This window comes from Quercus robur, chromosome 3 (genome assembly GCF_932294415.1).
Source record: "Quercus robur chromosome 3, dhQueRobu3.1, whole genome shotgun sequence".
NCBI classification, from domain to species: domain Eukaryota; kingdom Viridiplantae; phylum Streptophyta; class Magnoliopsida; order Fagales; family Fagaceae; genus Quercus; species Quercus robur.
The window spans coordinates 14,492,883-14,513,801 of record NC_065536.1 but is presented as its reverse complement, the minus strand read 5'-3'; the positions used below and the strand labels follow the sequence as shown (position 1 = coordinate 14,513,801).

Below are 20,919 nucleotides of genomic sequence, written 5' to 3'. Positions count from 1 at the left end.
TATTTATTTGAAAAGACAAGGTGGTGGCAGTCAACTCACGCAGCGTCCCAAGGAACGCTACAGACAAAATGGCTCTGGCCCAACTTCCAACGTCAACTGCAACCACAAGATTAAAGGAGCCTCGTAAAGGCGCATCTCGAACACTGGGACATCAGAAAGTACCGCGTGGCCAAAAATTGCATAAATACCTCTTAATTCGTGGGCCTAGTGAATTCGCGGCCCAGGCCCGTTCTGCATAAGGGCCCAGGGACTATGGCCCACGCCGAGGAATAGCCGCTGCCGAGGGCAACCTCCTGCTCGGCGCCTCGTGATATACCTGAAGAAAGGGAGAAATTGAACTCTAAAAAGTTTTGGACAGAACCAAGGCATTGCATGGTCCTCGGACTCAAGCCTATGGGGAAACCAAGTACTCTAAAAAAAGTTTTGGACAGAACCAAGGCATTGCATGGTCCTCGGACTCAAGCCTATGGGGAAACCAAGTACTCTAAAAAAAGTTTTGGACAGAACCAAGGCATTGCATGGTCCTCGGACTCAAGCCTATGGGGAAGCCAAGTTCTCTAAAAAAAAAAAAAAAAAAAGTTTTGGACAGAACCAAGGCATTGCATGGTCCTCGGACTCAAGCCTATGGGGAAACCAAGTACTCTAAAAAAGTTTTGGATAGAACCAAGGCATTGCATGGTCCTCGGACTCAAGCCTATAGGGAAACCAAGTACTCTAAAAAAAAGTTTTGGACGGAACCAAGGCATTGCATGGTCCTCGGACTCAAGCCTATGAGGAAGCCAAGTACTTAAAAAAAAAAAAAAGTTTTGGATAGAACCAAGGCATTGCATGGTCCTCAGACTCAAGCCTATGGGGAAACCAAGTACTCTAAAAAAGTTTTGGACAGAACCAAGGCATTGCATGGTCCTCGGACTCAAGCCTATGGGGAAACCAAGTACTCTAAAAAAAAAAAGTTTTGGACAGAACCAAGGTATTGCATGGTCCTCGGACTCAAGCCTATGGGGAAACCAAGTACTCTAAAAAGTTTTGAACAGAACCAAGGCATTGCATGGTCCTCGGACTCAAGCCTATGGGAACGCCAACTGCTCGGACGGGAAAGTCCTCGGCTCAAATACTGTAAAATGTTAAGGCCAATATGTTAAGATGGCAAGATGACCCCCTATTCAATAGCCTAAGGAAACTGTTCGTTTTGCGGATGACATGTCCTCGGATAGTTACTTCTTACACCGTATCGAATACTCAGTCCTCATCGTGGCTAATTTTGAGGTAAGTGTCGTCCCTCCCTGGTCGGCATTGCTATGTTAAGTAATTCTGTTAAAGTTATGGTGGCATCTTTTTATTAGCACATATTTTGGCCTTAGTTGTCATTGATTCAAATGCTATACTATTGTGCCGAGCAGTGTTTGCAAATCTATTAAAACATATAAATAGAACATGCGAAGTAGAATAACAATAACTTTTATTAATATGAAAAATTATTACAACGTACAAAGAAGGGCTTAAACAAGCCTATACAAAAAATAAATTGCTAAAGCAACAATAGCATCCGCAATACAGATCAGTAAACGGTCAGGTGTCTTTTAAATTCGCCTTCAAAGTCTCTCCAATCTCTGCCTCAGTACTGCTCATATCAGGAGAAGAACCTTCTTTAGAAAAAGATGAAGGAGAAGGAAGAAGAATTTGAGCACATGGAAGCACTTCAGCAAGCTCTTGTCATCAAGGAGCGTAAAGGAAGAAGAAGATGGAGGACATGAGCAGAAGATGGAGGAGATGAATGAAGAAGATGGAGGACATGAGTAGGAAGGAGGAGAAGAAGAGAGAGAGGCAAAGGGGGGCGCCAGTGAACGAAGAGAGGAAGAAGCAGGGGCACTTAGTCCCTGCCCCAGTCCTGACTCCTAACACGCTGGCGCTATGTTAGATATGCTCGTGAGAGAGCGGACGGAGGTGATAGTGGATGTTTTTGACTCAGTCACACCGAAAGTGAGATGTGACGAGTCCCTGCTTTGGATTTTGGCTAAAAGGAAGGGGAGACAAATCTTGAGTCTCCGCCATCCTTGCCCTGACCGAGCCATCTCAAGCTTTATTAGGACATGGCGTTTCTGGGAAAGGAATGGTTTATTCATGGCTGACTACTATGGTGAACGTATTATTGGATAGGGTATAACCAGAGGGAAGAAGTGAACTCTGGGAAGAGCCTGGGGGATTCAGATATGAGAGAATCACCTTTTGTCTTCTCTCTTTATATAAGGGACGAAGAAAAGGGTACATAACACGTTCAGATCCCCAGGGAAACCTACAAATAAGAATACGCCGTTTCGTTCTCCCACACCATCAATAACCGTCAGATCTGGGAGGCCTCGTAAAGGGAGGATATTAAAGACGCGCCTTGAATACCCAAACGGTATAAGGGCAACGTGCGCAAATTAAGGGGAACAGCTCGTAGACCGGTACATTCCTTGGGCATGTGAGGAGTTACCCGCGTCCTTCAAGGGCTGAAATGAATGAGCCACAATAAAGGCTCGGCATTACCAAAACCCACCTTTCCAACCAAGATTTTGGACAGTAGGGTTTTGAGGGGCTATTGTGGGGCCCGATAGTTTATGGGCCAGGCCCACTTGCTCGTGGGGAGCCCGCAAGCCCAAGCTGGAAAAAGTTATGGCCCAAGCTTAAAAGTATAAGGCCGAGGATGGCCCAGATATGCAGCCGAGGACGGTTTAGTCCTCGGCAAGCCTAAAGCTCCCTTGACAAAAGGGGTAAGAGAGAGCTATAAGAACAAATCCGTAAGAAGATCTAAAATATCTCAGGGAAGTTGTCCTTAATACCCTTCACTGATAAGACTTTACACCTAACAGAACCTGATTTTTAGGCTTTATTAACCATCCCCAACAATTCTGGGATTAGATTGACGGGACAAATATCAGTCTTGGAAAAATTGACCCTACACGTGGACGAGGGACAACAAACGTAGGCTAGTATAAAAGGTAAGGTAAACTAATTAGAGTGGGGATCCCCATCTCACTTCCTGGGAAAAACTCCAGGGATGGGGATGTCCGGATAATATATGTACACCACCACGAAAAACCCACCGCCGGGTAACCGGAGAAAAACATTAGTGCTCCTCGGACCTGATCTGAGGAGTCCAATCCCTCAAGTTACAAAACTGTGGGGCTTGGATATCCAGGCCGAAGCCTTTTCTTATCTGAGTTCCTTAAAATCCGGTTTGGACCAACGCCCTGTGACCAAACGCTAGCCTTTCAAGCCCACTCTCTACAAATTTTATTGTGAGGGATCCTTCACGTGCGAGCCCAACGTCATCGTTGGGCCGTTTGAGAATCGTGTCCCTACAATATATATATATATATATATATATATATATGAGGACAAGGATCCCTAATCCAATTTAGAAGGGTTGCCAAGGTTATTTCCAAGGACACACCTCAAACCTCGGGGGCGAGCATTAGCTGTGTGAGGCGCATGAGGTTAAAATATCACAAAGGGGAGAAAGCAGACTCAGCACAAATTACGATAAGGATGAGGGGAGAAGGGTGTAGAAGTCATCCCCTCCGCATTAAATATGAGACAACCACTCCCTTAGCCGCATTAATGAGGAAATGACCATAAACAGTAGTGGCACAACTAAGACTGTAGGGTAGAAGCTTGCTGGTATATGCCAAATGGAACAGAAGTCCTAGGAATGCAATCTCAGCCTTCCAAGTGTAGGACTAAGATTATTTGTGTTTGAATATAAAAGAAAGGTGAAGATCCTTATGCAAGGGATCCAGAAAAAGAAAAGAGAGGGAGAGAACTTTGGAACTAAGGGCTGACATATTTGTTCAAGAGAGAGAGAAACACACATATATAAAACAGACATTCCTCGGGCATGACCGAGGATCCCATTTTCTTCATAATCTATAGTCTTAATCATTTCATTGAATTCTTGTCTCATTGTGATTAACTTTAACTTGTTAAGTGATCAATATCCTACCTATTCCCTAACAAATCTATTGTAGTGGGCCTATTGGGCCATTGTCTGGGTTGTTCTTGGGCTGTGGATCAAATTCTGCTGTCACAATATTTATGTAGTCATAAGTCAAACACCAAATATTCAAGTCATATTATATAATAGAATAACATTATATTCTTGTAAACTATCTTTATATACAATAGGATATTATTTAACAATCATAGAAAAGAAAAGAAAAAAAAAAGATAATAACTTAAAACCACAAAACCAAATTACATCAACCTAAAGTAGAACTCTAAATAACACATAAATTCATAATCTAAAGTAGAGATACAAAAAATAAAAAATTCACACAAAAAGAAAACTTGAGAGAGAGAGAGAGAGAGTAATAACTTTTTTCATGTGGGAAAATATGTACAGAATGGGAGAGAGAATGAAATATTTATAGTAATAGAATGAGGATAAGAAGAGCCAAAATAAAAGGAAGAGGAAGGGATGGATGAAGAGTGACATTAAGGTTTAAAGTAGTTGAGAGATGAAAAGGTAAAAGGGACATTATGGTTGGAAATAGTAAAGAGAAATGAATGGAAATAGCTAGATGATATGGTCGCTAATGTGGCTCAATAAGAGTGTAGCAACTTTGTTTTTTCTTTTTTTTGGTTGATACAAGATAGAAAATCTACTCTAACCTAATTTAAACGTATATGTGTGTGTGAAACTCCCTCTTGGATACTTGAACTTTGACTCTTGCTCTCCACACCTCACAAACACTTATATTTATGGAGTAACCATCGTGCCAAGAATGTGCAATGGTACACTTCAGCTTTTATATATATATATATATATGGGTGACCAATTAATGCTAAATAGTTCGTTCACTTTGTTGTATATATAGGTATATACATGGATAGGTTGTAATAATGTTATTTGAGTTTGGAGAATATTGTTTCATAAAGTTGTTAAAGTTAAAATTCAAGCTCTAGAATTTTTTAAATGAAAATTCGAAATTCAGCATTTTCAATCGGTCGAAATTTTGGTTTTATCAATCGAAATGGTAAGAAAATAATCCTAGAGCCTCTAGATAAATCGATCGCTATTCAATTGATCAAAAAAAGCACTCAATTAGTCAAAAAATCGATCGAAAGGAACTTTTGATCGATTGAAAGTTGTAAAATAGGATTTTCTGCAAAATTTTCCGGTACTGTTCTGAATGTTTGAAGAGGTATTAAGCTTTGTGAACAGTTTTGTCAAACATTTTGACTCTCCATACGTGGCTTTTGATGAAATATAACCTTATGTGTATAAATAGGTACTTATGTTCACAAAATAGTAAGTTAGGAAGAAACACATGAAATCTCATAATCATTCTTCAGAATTGCTATCTGTAGAACCTAATATCTTGGTTGTATCCTGGGGACAAATTTGTGATAACCCTTTAGCAACAATAGTGTGGGGCAAATATTGTCTAAGGAAAATGATATTGTGCCTCTAAGTTATCTATTTTCTATTTGTCTTTTGTGTTAAACATGTTCTTTCATTATTACTTTGTGTAATATATCCCAACACACTTTACAATTATCATTGTTTTGCTTTTTGAAAAATCTAGATCCACAACCCGAAATGCCAATGAGTCGCCAATGAGTCATGGGATTATGGGAGTAGGACATCAGTCAAAATCATCACTGATCCTATAAGTAAGAGAATTTCAATATAAGTATAGTAATTTTTTTTTTTTGATTTACTTTTTGAATTTAGATAATAGGTAAAATGTCATGTGATCTCTATTAAGAATAATCTTGAATTTTTGAAGTTTGTGTCAGCATGGAATTTTGTTTTTGTGTAGTCTTTGCATTACTTTGGGGCAACATTATTAGCCACACACGCACAATGATTGATCTTTTTCCAAGCAACCAAACAACAATGATCAAGTAAAAGAAACACGGGAGAAACCAAAAAAAATAAATAAACAACATAAGAAAAAGAATATATAATCAAGATATAGCTATGTTGAACATATCATTAAAAATTAGTTAATTAATTTGTTTCATAAGCCAAAAACATTAGAAGCATAATGATATATAATAGTAATCTATATATATATATATATATATATATAAGTCTAATGAGAATTTCAAATTAGAGTCTAATTTTGCATCATGTGTCCTAAATTATTTATTTTTAGAGCGTTTTATTTCCTAATTTTAAAATCAAATGTGAGACTACATCATAAATATTCATACATGTAGGTTATTAAGTATAAAAACAAAAAAGTCTAGAATAAATTAATGTTAAAAAAAGATGCTTCACAATAAAAAAAAAAAAAAAAATTAAGAAGTAACAAAAAATTAAACATGAAGACTAGTTTACATTTTATACCTAATAATATTCTTACGAGACTTTTTAAAGAGTTAACAAAATATAAAAATGGCTATCAATAGTATTTAAATTATATATATAAGAATTATACTATGCATTTTATTTTATACCTTTAAGTGTATCCATACATATTCATGGATTTACAAGCTAGTAAAAATAACGCATGGGACTTTCTCATGAATGTCATGGCAAAGCTTGGTTTTAATGAAAAGTTTATTAATTTGATTCACCAATGCATATCCATAGTGAACTTTACTTATTAATAGAAGCTTGGTTTTGAAGAAATTTCCCCTCAAGGGGACTCGTACAATAGATATAATAATTATTTAAACACAACACAATTCAATTTATGTGAAAATATTATGATATTATTTGAAAATGATAAATTGCAAATTTGAATTAAACACAACTAAGTATTGATCCACCTATGTCAGTTATCACCCAACCCTATAAAACATTCTCTCTCTCTCTCTCTCTCTCTCTCTCTCTCTCAAAACCCACATAGAATTAAGCACCAACTTAGAAACAGTTACTATAATTAATCACAATTACTCATCCAACAACAAAAAAAAATTACAACCACAATAAAGCAAGAACCATGGCCGAAATCCGCCTCTATCATCACCGACCCTTTCTCTCTCTATTATACCCCTCCTCTTGATCCTCTCAAATTAGAGCCTAAAGAGAAACTAAGCTGCAGACGTCTAACACACTATGGTCTATGTTTATGAATTTTTTTTAATCATTTTTTGGGGTATATGAGAATGTCTGTGTCACTAATTAAGTGATGATATTGGTGTTTGTATGATATGAATTTGGATGAGTAGAGCAAATATGTCTGAAAATGATGCCAGTATTTGTGAACCCTGAATTTGTGTGTGTCTGTGTACATTTGAGAGCAAATACATTCATCTATGCATATACTAAGCTAAAATATACTATGATTTGCAAAAAGTTTGAGTTTTTACTTACTAATGCTCTGGTTCTTTGTTTTGTTTTAGGAGATAGGTGATGATGTGAAGACTGCAGAGATTGATTGATGTAAAGAAGAATTGTAGAGGTACTGTAGAGAGGGAATGAGCGCTATAGAGTGAAAAATATCACTTGAAGAGGAGGGTTGCATGAGGTGATCACATGAGCGGAGCCAAGATTTCAGTTTAGAGGGAGCAAAATTAGAATGCAAGAGTAAAAGCAAAATTAATTTAAAAAATATTTATCAATATTAATAACAAAATATATAAACAATTGTAAACTAATGTTAATCACTTAATTGTCATATAAATCTAATATAAATGCAAATTGTTATTCCTTTTTTCATACATAGTTCAACTACTCAAATATTTTTCATATTTTTAAACCTCTCTATGATTTTTTTTTATTCCTAATAATTCTTGAATATATATTTTATATCATTAAAATAAAGAAACAAAAATAAATAATTCATATTTGCTGAGAGTCAAAGTAAGAGATTTAGACATCTACATTGATACCTTAAAATAAATTGAGAAAATACATCAATCTAATAAGAGTATAGCAATACACATGATAAATTCTATATACATCTCAATGCATTGATTGCTTTTAAAAATATATAGAATTTAATATTTCTTCCTCTATTCTTAATTTCTTATAAGTATTGAAATTTTTGGGTTATATGAGAATATCCTAGAGTTTCAAATTGTAAAAAAGCCAAGAGATGGAAGAGACAAATAAATAGTGGTGGCTTTTAGGGTTTTAGTGACATACAAGACCCCCCCCCCCCCCTCTTTTTTTTTTTTTTTCTTTTTTTGAGAAGAACCAATTGTGGTTTATTATTATTATTTTTTTTGTGTATAATGCCTCATTAAAAAAATTAAAATGCAGTGAGAAAAAAAAAAGGGATAATAAGATATGTTTTTTACTCATAACAAAAATTTTTTTAGTAACAAAATATATATATATATGGAGTAAGACAATAAATAATAATAGCTAATAAGATATACTCTTATTTTATTTTATTTTTATACAAGATAGAAATTCTGCTATAACTTAATCTAAGTGTATATATGTGTAAATCTCCCTCTTGGAGACTTGAACTCTGGCCCTTACCTCCTATATCCCACAAACACTTATACTTGTGGAGCGACCATCGCGTCAAGGGTGCGCGGTGGTTGCTCTTAAATTTTAATATTGCCACGTAATGTTCACAAAAAAACATAATAGAGTGCCGTGAAAGAGGCAGGTGAAAGATAAAAATAAGGAAAAAGCTTTTAAAGTCAGTTGTGAAGAAGCTTTTTAACTCCTTTATTATCGGTATAATTGCGTTTTTCTTTGTAGGGGGGCAAATTCGTCGCCTGCATAACGAAACAGCCTAAACTCAATGAAATTTTGGAGAAGCCAGCGGGGGACAATTGCCCTCCCTTGACTCCCCGGCTCCGCTCCACCCAAGATGAAAAGTGTCACCATCTCAAGTCTGAACCCTAGATATTTTGCCTCCAATTTGTTTTGGAACACCAGCTGGGGCAACGTAGCTAGCCTCCAGCCCCCCACCTCCATTGGGTTCATAGGTGGGCATTTCATAATTGGCAAAAAGTCTCCATCATGCAACATGCAAACCATGCATTATCTATGATCTGCTCTTAAGATAATTACTAAGCTTTTTGATCAAGCTTGGCTGTTGTTTTTTCTTTTCCTTTTTTCTTTTTTTCCCCTCTCTTTTGGCTGACGTAGAGTGAGGATGAGAATAGAATGGATCGTTTTAATTAGAAGATTAATACAACTACATATAGGGAAAAGGTTTTGGAACCTTTTCTTTTTCCTCTATCAATTTTGTACTTGTCAAACATGTTAAAGATATATTAGCCCATTAGTATAGGCTCAAGCCTAATTCTACTTTGTGTGCAAGCCAAGTCTCCTACTTGTACTAGAAGTCTATTAGTCTAGGGTTTAGTCTATTATATATACACATGTTATGATTCATTGTAACACAGGATTTGTACTACACTCTAATATATTATTAATGTAGCCCTTTAGGGTTTCCTCCGTAGATGTAGGCCGTTAGGCTGAACCACGTAATTCTCATGTGTTATTGTGTTTTATACTTTATGCTTTCGCTTCCGCATCTATACTAGCATATTTAACATGGTGTATCAATGCTAATATTTAACAAAACATAACAAGGAAGAAAGTTACATCAGAAAAGAAAACACCTATTAATATTTAATATACTTTTTTTTTTTTTTTTGATAATCATTAATTTACTTAATTTTAACGTTCCTCTTGACTTAAACTGTTTGGCGGACTCAAAAGGCCTGCCACCAACTTGATCAAGTGAGATTGGAATATGTATTGATGTGATATCATTTCTCTTTGAGCATTTCAAAAAGAAATAATTTCCTTTGAATACACTTGATAATGATAGGTTAAATCACAACCTCTTCATTCTATAACAAAAAGCTTTATTTGATAAATTAATTGGAACCCACCATTTTTTGCAATATTGGACCATAATATACAACTTTTTTTTTTCGGGGTAAAAAGCAAATATACAACTTCTTACTCAAGAGCACGTGATGGGAACAAAATTTTTCTCTAAATTAGTTCGGAGAGAAACACTTCAAACTTCTCATATATTTCTTTTTTTGTGTGTAAATTTTGAAAATCTAATCATTTAATTTCTTGTCCTTATATTGCATATTAAATTTTGTTCAAATTGAATGTTATTTACTATTCAATCAATAAACTTATTTTTTATACACAATTTTAGATCACAAAAACTTGAAATTTTAATATTTGTTTGATAACATAGCAATTGCTCTTTGATATTCTTGAAATTTTACAAGCATGAAAGATATAATAAGAACATGCAATTTAACGGATAAATTTTTAAAATTCACAATCAATATAAAGATATATAAGGAATTTGAAAGGTTTGTCTCCAAATTAGTTTGGAGAAGAAACTTTGTTCATGTATAAACACTAAAAGTTTTCATTGACAAAATTTTCTAGTTTTACTATTGATTGACCAGAATTTTTTTTAAGAGTCATTTATTAATTAGATTTTAAATACAAGTAATTTTTTTTGAGAGAATAATACAATGAGAATTAGATTTTGAATATATATTATGAGATGGGTTCAAGTTACATCTGGTGTAATTTTACAAGAATTACACCTTTTGTGAACCATTGATTACTATTAAATCTAAGGGTCAAAATTAAACACTCATAGTAGTGTTATTATTACTCCCTAGAAATTAGTGATTTAGGCATTAACTCTTCTTATTAAAGGAAGGGAAAAAAAAAAAAAAAAAACCCACCACAACATTTACTTATTTGTTAGGAAAATATGGAAATACCATTTATTTATTCGAAAAAGTGGGATACGTTGGCAATATTGGCTCCATTCTTCACTTCAATACAATATCGCCTGTTGATAAGTTCCTTCCTCGACAGGCATCTCTTTTATTCAACTTTATTGAGTTCATACTTCAACTTTTTCTCTCGCCAATAGAAATCTTGAGTTCTTGACAACTCTGCTAAACCTACCTGTGTGTGTGTGAGAGAAGAAGAAGATGAGTGCAGAGCCAAAGGCAAAGCGGGTTCTCCCAAATCCAGAAGAGGAAAGGAATGTTTTTCTGAGCATTACAGAACTACCGGCGGACATAGTATTTTGTTGAGACTAATTATTTCTAAAACCCTCATGACAAATTTTATTCAAGGTATTGCCAAAACTCAAATGGATGAAAAAAAAATTCTCATTTTTTCAGACCATATACTATGGTTAAGTAATGTCAACACAATACTCCCTCCATAATAAATGAATTCGCAAAATGGTAATCATGTTTATTAAAACAAAATAAAGATAATTTGTATTTACAATTTAATATTGAGAATTTTATGAATGGTGGAGGCCTGAAAGTATAGTGCAAAAAGAAAGACAAGAGGAAGAAGATGATGATATGGAAGGAAAAAAAAAAAAAGTGTTAATGGTGCGGTTTTTTTTTTTTTCCTTTAATAAGAAGAGTTAATGCCTAAATCACTAATTTCTAGGGAGTAATAATAACACTACTATGAGTGTTTTTTTACCCTTAGATTTAATAGTAATCAATGGTTCATAAAAGGTGTAACTCTTGTAAAGTTACACTAGGTGTAACTTGAATCTCTCTCATATATTTTATATATATATATATATATATATTATCATTACTTAAATTATATAAATTTGGATTTTATTTTGTTTTTTAATAAAATCAAATAAAGTAATTAGAAATAGTTTAAAAATTACTCTATAAATAAATAGTACATGTTGGGTAAGGTAAACTATCAACCTTCTTGGAAGGTTTCACTAACCCACTTTTTCTATTCTCACTTAATTACCTTCTTATCTTTTCAAAATAAAAAAATCAAATAAAGTAATTAGAAAATAGCTAAAACTTTACTTTGTAAATAAACAGTACACGTTGGGTAACGTAAATTATGAACCTTCGTGGAAGGTTCCACTAACCCACTTTTTCTATTCTCACTTGATTACCTTCTTATCTTTTCAAAATAAAAAATCAAATAGAGTATTTAGAAAATAGCTAATACTTTACTTTGTAAATAAACAGAACACGTTGGGTAAGGTAAATTATAAACTTTCTTAAAAGGTTCCACTAACCCTCTTTTTCTATTCTCACTTGATTACCTTCTTATCTTTTCAAAATAAAAAATCAAATTAAGCAATTTAAAAATAGCTAAAACTTTACTTTGTAAATAAACAGTACACGTTGGATAAGGTAAATTATGAACTTTCTTAAAAGGTTCCACTAATCCTCTTTTTCTATTCTCACTTGATTACCTTCTTATCTTTTCAAAATAAAAAATCAAATAAAATAATTCGAAAATAGCTAAAACTTTGCTTTTTAAATAAACAATACACGTTGGGTACGGTAAATTATGAACTTTCTTAAAATGTTCCACTAACTCACTTTTTCTATTCTCACTTGATTACCTTCTTATCTTTTCAAAAAAAAAAAAAAAATCAAATAAAGTAATTAGAAGATAGCTAAAACTTTACTTTGTAAATAAACAGTACACATTAAGTAAGGTAAATTATGAACTTTCTTAAAATGTTCCACTAACCCACTTTTTCTATTCTCACTTGATTACCTTCTTATCTTTTCAAAATAAAAAATTAAATAAAGTAATTAGAAAATAGCTAAAACTTTACTTTGTAAATAAACAATACACGTTGAGTAAGGTAAATTATGAACCTTCTTAGAAGGTTCCACCAACATGCTTTTTCTATTCTCACTTGATTACCTTCTTATCTTTTCCTCTTTGAAATAAGTTTTTTTTCATTTCTACTTTTGTATCTAAAATATTGAAAAAAAAATATTAAATTGAATGATTAAAAAAAAAAAAAATTTAAAGTTTAGGGATAAAAAAAAAAATTAAGTTTAAAAACCAAAATAGCACTTTAGCTCATATTTTATATATAAAATACTGTCATTTTGTTGGCAAGCATTATAAGAAAGCAAATAATATTATATTATAAACAACTTCTGTCATACACTTCTAACATTGTTGCCACACTTTGCGGTTTTTTGTTTTTGGTTTCTCACTCTCTTTATTTTTCTTTTTGGTTTCTCTTTATTTTTATTGATTGGTGACTATTCACTATTGTATTCGTGCGATGTTATCTAAAAAAAATACTGAATTATATTAAAAATTTATCTGATAGAATAATTTGGATCTAAGCATTAAAATAGCTTGAATCTCTTATTTATAAATCAGTTTCAATAGTCTAATTAAGTCCTTTTGATTCTTAATTACATTGTCAAGCATAAAAATTATAAAGACAAAAGTTGTTAAAAAAAGAATACTTTTTTTTTCCCTAGTGTTAATATGATTATTTATAATCTTTTTAGTATTATAAATTTATAAGGTATGAAAACTCACTAAAAATTACTTGTCTTAGATAAATTTTTAATAAATATTATGAGTTGTTTTATATATTTTTTTAATAATTATATAATTATTAATTAAGTTATTTATGACATTACCGGTTGGACCAAAAAACTAGTAATAACTCCCTTTTTTGGTTCTTTGACATAAATCCAATTTGTACAAAATTTTAGAGCTTTATTTATTTATTTTATAAGTATAGTGTTTCTTATAAAGTTATACTAAGGAATTACCAAAGAGATCAAAAACAATGTGTATTCTAAATTACAACAATCAATTGTTTTTTAGGAACCTGCATCCCATTCCACAAGCCCCTTTCACCCTTGTTCTCCATCCTTTGGCTGGGATAAGTGAGAGAGCAATCCACGTGCTTGAGTTAAGTTCTTGGGTTCTCAAAGAAATATTATAATCTGTTATTTTTATAAATATCCAAATTATAAATTTGGATTCACCAAATAAAAGAAACCATTTGAAAAGATAGAGTGTTAACAGTAAAAATTCAAAGCACTCAAACGATGCCATTTCCACAAGTCCACCCTTTATAGAAAAGGAATCAAACGGTGTCGTTCAGTCCTCCCACGCGTGCATCACTTAATCAAACGCTGTGGTTTGTATAGTAGCTGTTAGTTCAGAAGCAGTCATGGATTCTGTTACAGAGCACGTGAGGAAATTCTGAGTTTGTTACAGTGATCTAATTATGATGTAAACGATTGTATCAATGATTGAGTGTGAGTGTTTTGTACCATACATTGATAAGTGTATCTGATCTACAATTAATGAAAAAGATAAAATTTTCAGTCCAATTCTAATCTCTTTCTCTCTTTCTTTGTCTTCTCTCTGTTACACTTCCTGATATTTTCTCTTGCTTCTTTTTCTTGCTCATCTGTGATATAGAGTTGGTTAGATTCAATCTTTGTCTTTTCTCAAAGATCAAAGATTCTTTCATATAGGACATGTTCCATAGTTGATTCTATTGATGGTCAAGTCATTTTGGAGAAGCCCACACAAGCTTGGAGAGCAGAACTTGACGCAATACAAGTTTCTAGTTGTACTACCACCATAAAGAGATTACAAAACATGAAGCTTGTTCATTTTTAAAATTAAAATTAAAAAAACCACTTTGACCGGTTTGCATGAAACCTCCAATGCTACTTTTATTTTTCTAGGTAGAACAATGCTACTATTAAGTGCTACCATTAAAACGAAAAAAATCTTTCTTTTCTAGAGAGTTTTCCGTAAGTAGATCAAAACTTACACACTGCAGCGACATGATACTTCTTCCTATAACATAACAGTGAATCTCAATAATTAAATTTATGATGAGATTTTCTGTATTTCACTACTATCAATTTTTTTAGCATGCAATGGACCATAGCCATAGATTATAGTTCCAATGATAAGTAATGCAGAAAAAAGCTTCTCATTTACAATCGTTCCTCTGAGCTCTTTAGCCAGCCATCTACAAATCAGCAATTTCAGGAACAGGCTAACCAAGCCACCAAAGCATCTTAAGAAAACCCAGCCAAGCAAAAGAGTAAAGGCAATTCAGCCCGACTTTGATTTAGATTGCAGAAATGAGGATCTCATTGAGGGGGGAAAGATGATCTCATGAAGATTGTGAAAAAATCCTTTATCATAAATGTTATTTTTAACAACCTGCACATCTTCCAATGGGGATTTTCGAAAGAAGGTTCTCCATTTGCTTTCTGGAGGCTTTCCTTCGGTACTCATCCCATTGATACTCGCTTTGAGGGCTGCAGCACTCGCCTTTGCTTCATTTATCTTCCCCTGCCAACTTATGTACTCTTGCCACTTGAAAGTCTGCAGTTCCAAGGAAAAAGTGCTACAGTGAGTTTCAGGGTTTTCAAGAGAATATGATTACAATAGCATCTAAATCACAACAAATTAGTTTATAAAATATTACAAAACCATAACTTAACAGAACTGACGGTTCCCACTATTCTGCCTCAACTAATGATTAATCGCAGGAACAACCCAATTGGGTGAAACAATGAGAAAATGACATCACAACAGCAAATGATATTCATCTCTTGTAGGAGTCTTTGTTTCAAAGCTAACTTCCTAATCAAGCTGATTTCTTTCCTTTTCCTTTCTTTAGTATTATTATGTTTTTGTAAAATCCAAAAATGTCAACTAGGTTTTGTTCCTAGGAATTCTTCTTATAAATTAAGTGATGTTCTTCAGAGACCAAGCAAAAGTCATGATCAAAATGAAGAAAATTGCATGTCTAACCACAGCTATAACAATTTGAAGCATCCTTAACCCACCCAAGCCATAGGTAGTGATTCTGTAGCTGCAATGCAGCCTCACGAGCTTATCCTATAAGATTACTTATTCCCCACATCCTTCCCCTTCCATGATTTTATAAAAAGAAAACAAACAAAATTATTGAGAAACATCATGGTTGAAAAATAAAACCTCATTTGTGGTAGTATTTGTGAGACAAAGCTTTGCATGATAGCTAAAGAAACCCGCCAATAGCAGTGAAACAATTGCAAGAAACACCATAAGAAGTATTTGTGTATTGTAGGAGGCCAACAACCACTGTTAAAAAGAAGAAAACAATTAAGCAATAAATCATAATGAAAAGAGACAAACAAAAGCAATGAACTATGTGGTATAATTAAAGACTTAATAATAAAAAAAGTAATTTGATAGAAAAAGAGTAGATATATAGAAATTATTCAAAGCCCACCCTGATGCACATAAAAGGTTAAGCACACTATCATAAATGGCTCAAGTATGGAACTTCAACAATGTGCAGATGTATTATTAAATGCTCAATTCAATAGGATGGAAAAGTGGGAGGATAAAGAAAGCAGGAAGGATATAAAAGTGAGAAGATGTAGAAGATATCAGCTTTCCATCGTGTGTTTGGCAGAGGGATAAAAATTAATACAAAAATTCCATTGTTCTATTAAAATGAAAAAAATTGGTCCCTTGTGCGATGGTAGGTTGATCTTTCTTCTGGAGAATTATCTAAAGTCATGCATTGATATTCTTGGAAGTTAATGGGAAAAGAATGGAAAACACAGCAGCTGTTTGATGTGTGATGCTCAAGAACCCTTGTGCAATGCTAGGTTGATCTTTCTTCTTTTGGTTTCTGTAATCCAGACCCTTAAGTCAGATTATTATTTATTCCAGTACTAATATGCCAGCCTTGAACTCAACCAACAAGCCTAATCTTTACAGATCTGCACCGGATCAATCGGTTTCCTCTCAACCATTACCAGCCACAAAATTCTTAGATTCTCCTTAGATTGTTAATTCCGAGATGTGCAGCCTTAAAAGAAGGGCTATTTGACTCACACCAGAAACATGTTAATAGCTAAGAGTATGGTTATGATAAATCTGCTTCACACACACACACACATATATGTTGCATAACATGTTGAAAGTTATATTATGATCAGCACGAAAAACTAAAATCTTTAACTGAAACTAATAATCAAGTTATCTATTTACAGAGAAGAATTCAAAAATGCCTTTAAAGTTTCATGAGAAGTTGATTGATCTCTATAATAGATTTTAATGATGCGATTTTGTAAGAATGAGTTATCTTGTTTTATTGACAGTGCATCTGTCAAAAGATAATAATTTGTTTGGTAGTCACTCTAAAAACAAGCATCAATGAAAAATAAAAGGAATTTTTCTTTCTAGTGGTAGTGGTGGGGCTATTGTATATAATTCATGGATAGAAGTGGTGGTTCTTTAATACAAGTAAGAAAAGAAATTGAGAGTTTGATTAGTGGATATTACAATGAAGGAGTTTCAGAGAACTTGAAAGTTGGTCTGGGTGTTGTAGTTGGACGAAGATGAGATATTGTTAGCAGGCTGATGATATGTATGCCTATTTGGAGCTATAAATGATCAGCCTCAAACCTATTTTATTCTTAATAAAAATGGGCTTTGAAGGAAAAACCACCCTTTTCTTTCTTTCTGTGCTTTTCAGTTTTATAAACTGGGGATGAACGCCCTCTGCCACTCTTTTTTTTTTTCCTAGCATGCACATTTGGTGCAATATTGAATCAGATTCCTGTAAGCGGTTAAAGTATCTTCCCATCTCAACGCAGTTTGCTTCAAGTTTCTGACTTTCTAATTTCGATTGTGTCTGTTTTTGTTTCGGTTTCATTTTATTGTAGCTATTTAATCCTATTTTTTCTGGTAATCTGCAAACAAAGAAAAATGATTTTCACTTGCAATGTGCTTGCAGGGTACATCTTGGTTGGGAAACCTGGGTGGTTTGTAGAATATGGAACAAGAAAATAACAAGGAAGCAGAGACTCCTGTGAAGACATTACCATAGTCTAACATGAACAAACAAGAAGAAAACAAAGAGGCAGTGGAGGCACCTGAAGAGGCATCTAGTAAACCAGATTCTAAAGTCATGCATTGATATTCTTGGAAGTTAATGGGAAAAGAATGGAAAACACAGCAGCTGTTTGATGTGTGATGCTCAAGAACCCTTGTGCAATGCTAGGTTGATCTTTCTTCTTTTGGTTTCTGTAATCCAGACCCTTAAGTCAGATTATTATTTATTCCAGTACTAATATGCCAGCCCTGAACTCAACCAACAAGCCTAATCTTTACAGATCTGCACCGGATCAATCGGTTTCCTCTCAACCATTACCAGCCACAAAATTCTTAGATTCTCCTTAGATTGTTAATTCCGAGACCTGCATCATGCAGCCTTAAAAGAAGGGCTATTTGACTCACACCAGAAACATGTTAATAGCTAAGAGTATGGTTATGATAAATCTGCTTCACACACACACACACACACACACACATATATGTTGCATAACATGTTGAAAGTTGTATTATGATCAGCACGAAAAACTAAAATCTTTAACTGAAACTAATAATCAAGTTATCTATTTACAGAGAAGAATTCAAAAATGCCTTTAAAGTTTCATGAGAAGTTGATTGATCTCTATAATAGATTTTAATGATGCGATTTTGTAAGAATGAGTTATCTTGTTTTATTGACAGTGCATCTGTCAAAAGATAATAATTTGTTTGGTAGTCACTCTAAAAACAAGCATCAATGAAAAATAAAAGGAATTTTTCTTTCTAGTGGTAGTGGTGGGGCTATTGTATATAATTCATGGATAGAAGTGGTGGTTCTTTAATACAAGTAAGAAAAGAAATTGAGAGTTTGATTAGTGGATATTACAATGAAGGAGTTTCAGAGAACTTGAAAGTTGGTCTGGGTGTTGTAGTTGGACGAAGATGAGATATTGTTAGCAGGCTGATGATATGTATGCCTATTTGGAGCTATAAATGATCAGCCTCAAACCTATTTTATTCCTAATAAAAATGGGCTTTGAAGGAAAAACCACCCTTTTCTTTCTTTCTGTGCTTTTCAGTTTTATAAACTGGGGATGAACGCCCTCTGCCACTCTTTTTTTTTTTCCTAGCATGCACATTTGGTGCAATATTGAATCAGATTCCTGTAAGCGGTTAAAGTATCTTCCCATCTCAACGCAGTTTGCTTCAAGTTTCTGACTTTCTAATTTCGATTCTGTCTGTTTTTGTTTCGGTTTCATTTTATTGTAGCTATTTAATCCTATTTTTTCTGGTAATCTGCAAACAAAGAAAAATGATTTTCACTTGCAATGTGCTTGCAGGGTACATCTTGGTTGGGAAACCTGGGTGGTTTGTAGAGTATGGAACAAGAAAATAACAAGGAAGCAGAGACTCCTGTGAAGACATTACCATAGTCTAACATGAACAAACAAGAAGAAAACAAAGAGGCAGTGGAGGCACCTGAAGAGGCATCTAGTAAACCAGATTCTAACAAGAACGAAGCAGGGCCATCAAGAAATATGACTCCAAGATCATTAAAGGCCAAATCCAAAATTTCAAAGAAGCCTCTTGCTAGTAACTCGTTGAACACGGATAAGATAATGTTGGTGCACATGTTCGGAGAAGACAAAGGAGGAGGAAGAAGAAGCAAATATGGAAGGGCAACAAAGAAAGTAGCAACAATGAGGAATATTGTTATTGGAGAGCGTAATGATAAGAGGCAACGGCCTCAAAAGAACCAAGAGAAGATCTCTGAGTTGGAAAAACGCAAACAAAAACAGAGAAACAAAGCAAATAATGGTGGGTCCAATAATAGTATAAAGAGTCAAAAGAACAAAGAAAAGCGTGATGGCAGGTAATGGAACCGAAATAAGGAGAAGAAACAAGAAAAACTTGGTGGCTTGATCTTCATGTGCAATTCAAAGACAGCCAGATTGTTTCCGCTATTCTGTAATGGGTGTTTCAACAAGTAAAAAAGATCTTGTGATAAGTATCAAACCCGGGCTTAAACTATTTCTCTTTGATTTTGATCTGAAGCTTCTGTATGGGATTTATAAGTCATCGTCTTCTGGGGGCATGAAACTTGAGCCAAGAGCTTTTGGTGGCGCTTTCCCTGTTCAGGTCAGATTTTCTTGAGGCTGACTTCTCTTGATAATTTTTGTGTTTTTCATCTTTCTAGCCACACGTGCTGATGAATTTTTTAATTTACAGGTGCGGTTCACAGTTGAGAAGGATTGTTTCCCACTATCCGAGGCTGTTTTTAAGAAGGCAATCAAGGAAATTTATAATGAAAAGAACAAATTCAAAACAGAACTTACTGTTAGACAAGTAAGATTTACTTGTTTCTTCAGTAGTTTGGGGTCATTGTTTCTTCAGTAGTTTGGGGTCATTGTTTCCGATAGTATTTTTAGCATTCATAATGTTCCAATTTTCCCCATCAAGTTAGGAAGCTCACAGAACTTTTCCGACCAGCTGGGGTCCTCTCAAATGCACACTCTGTCCACTCTCCACAAGTTGCTAGAGTTTATGATCAAACTCGGGAAGTTCATGAAAGAGGAAGAGAAGTTTGGCCCTATTCTCACAACGAAACACTCCCTAGGGATCCTTATTCCAATGGTGATTTTACTAGTTATCCCTTGCTGTCTCATGAAAGGGATCAGCGTATTGCACACAGAGATGTGACTTCCATACCAAGAGGGGAAATTCCTCGTGAATTATATCTAACTGAAAGGGAGTATCGAGCTTATGGTCTTCAGGGAGAGATAAAAAATTTAAGTACCCCATCCCAATTTACGCCTACTTTAGAAATGTACCAGAAAGAATATGAAAGAGAGCACCTTCCAAGACAGCCAGACTATCTATACAGGGATGCCATCCCTGCGCAGAGAGAAACTCTTAGTATTGACCCTCTCTACATTAATGAGAAAGAGTATCAGGCTTATGGTCTTGGTGCTAGACGAGAATTGCCACCCACAGTTCCTGTAGCAACTGTGACATCTGCTACTGCTTTAGGCTCCTATGCAAATGATCCATATTACGCCTATCGTTATGGTGCTTTATCAGGGGACCCATATTTACCATCTGTGAGGAGAGAGGAAGTCCCTTCCAGATCTTATTCTGTTGGTGGAACGTTTCCAGGAGAGACTGCACATTTACGCAGGATAGAGACTGATCAAGGAGCGGATAGGTTATACTCCACATATGCTGCTGATGCCCTACTGCGTTATAACCAGACAGAGAACCGTCAGGTTGCCCAGCCTGAAGCTGTATCTGTGCCAGTTTCATCTCGGTACTCTTTTGCGGGTCCATCATTCTCATTCCGCTGA

General features: G+C 34.4%; 2 protein-coding genes across 2 annotated transcripts; one reads left to right on the top strand and one right to left on the bottom strand.

Moving 5' to 3' along the window:
* Positions 1-14,477: 14,477 nt before the first annotated feature.
* On the bottom strand, positions 14,478-19,256 carry LOC126717209 (probable protein S-acyltransferase 17). Its single transcript, XM_050418660.1, has 3 exons — positions 19,055-19,256; positions 15,704-15,829; positions 14,478-15,085 (listed from the first exon to the last, which is right to left on the bottom strand). Exons 1-3 carry the CDS (start codon positions 19,064-19,066, stop codon positions 14,810-14,812), a joined length of 414 nt encoding a protein of 137 aa, XP_050274617.1. The 5' UTR covers positions 19,067-19,256; the 3' UTR covers positions 14,478-14,809.
* Positions 19,114-20,919, top strand: LOC126719297 (uncharacterized). The gene is made up of 4 exons (XM_050421866.1): positions 19,114-19,448; positions 19,519-19,714; positions 19,805-19,934; positions 20,036-20,919. Exons 1-4 carry the CDS (start codon positions 19,114-19,116, stop codon positions 20,917-20,919), a joined length of 1,545 nt encoding a protein of 514 aa, XP_050277823.1.

Excerpts from the sequence above, each read along its gene's own strand:
- LOC126719297 (XM_050421866.1), top strand. The coding sequence starts at position 19,114 with ATGACTCCAAGATCATTAAAGGCCAAATCCAAAATTTCAAAGAAGCCT. Across the intron at positions 19,715-19,804 it reads GTGGCGCTTTCCCTGTTCAG|GTGCGGTTCACAGTTGAGAA; the intron begins GTCAGATTTTCT and ends TTTAATTTACAG. Across the intron at positions 19,935-20,035 it reads TAGACAAGTAAGATTTACTT|TTAGGAAGCTCACAGAACTT; the intron begins GTTTCTTCAGTA and ends TTCCCCATCAAG.
- LOC126717209 (XM_050418660.1), bottom strand. Across the intron at positions 15,086-15,703 it reads CAAATACTACCACAAATGAG|ACTTTCAAGTGGCAAGAGTA; the intron begins GTTTTATTTTTC and ends TTGGAACTGCAG.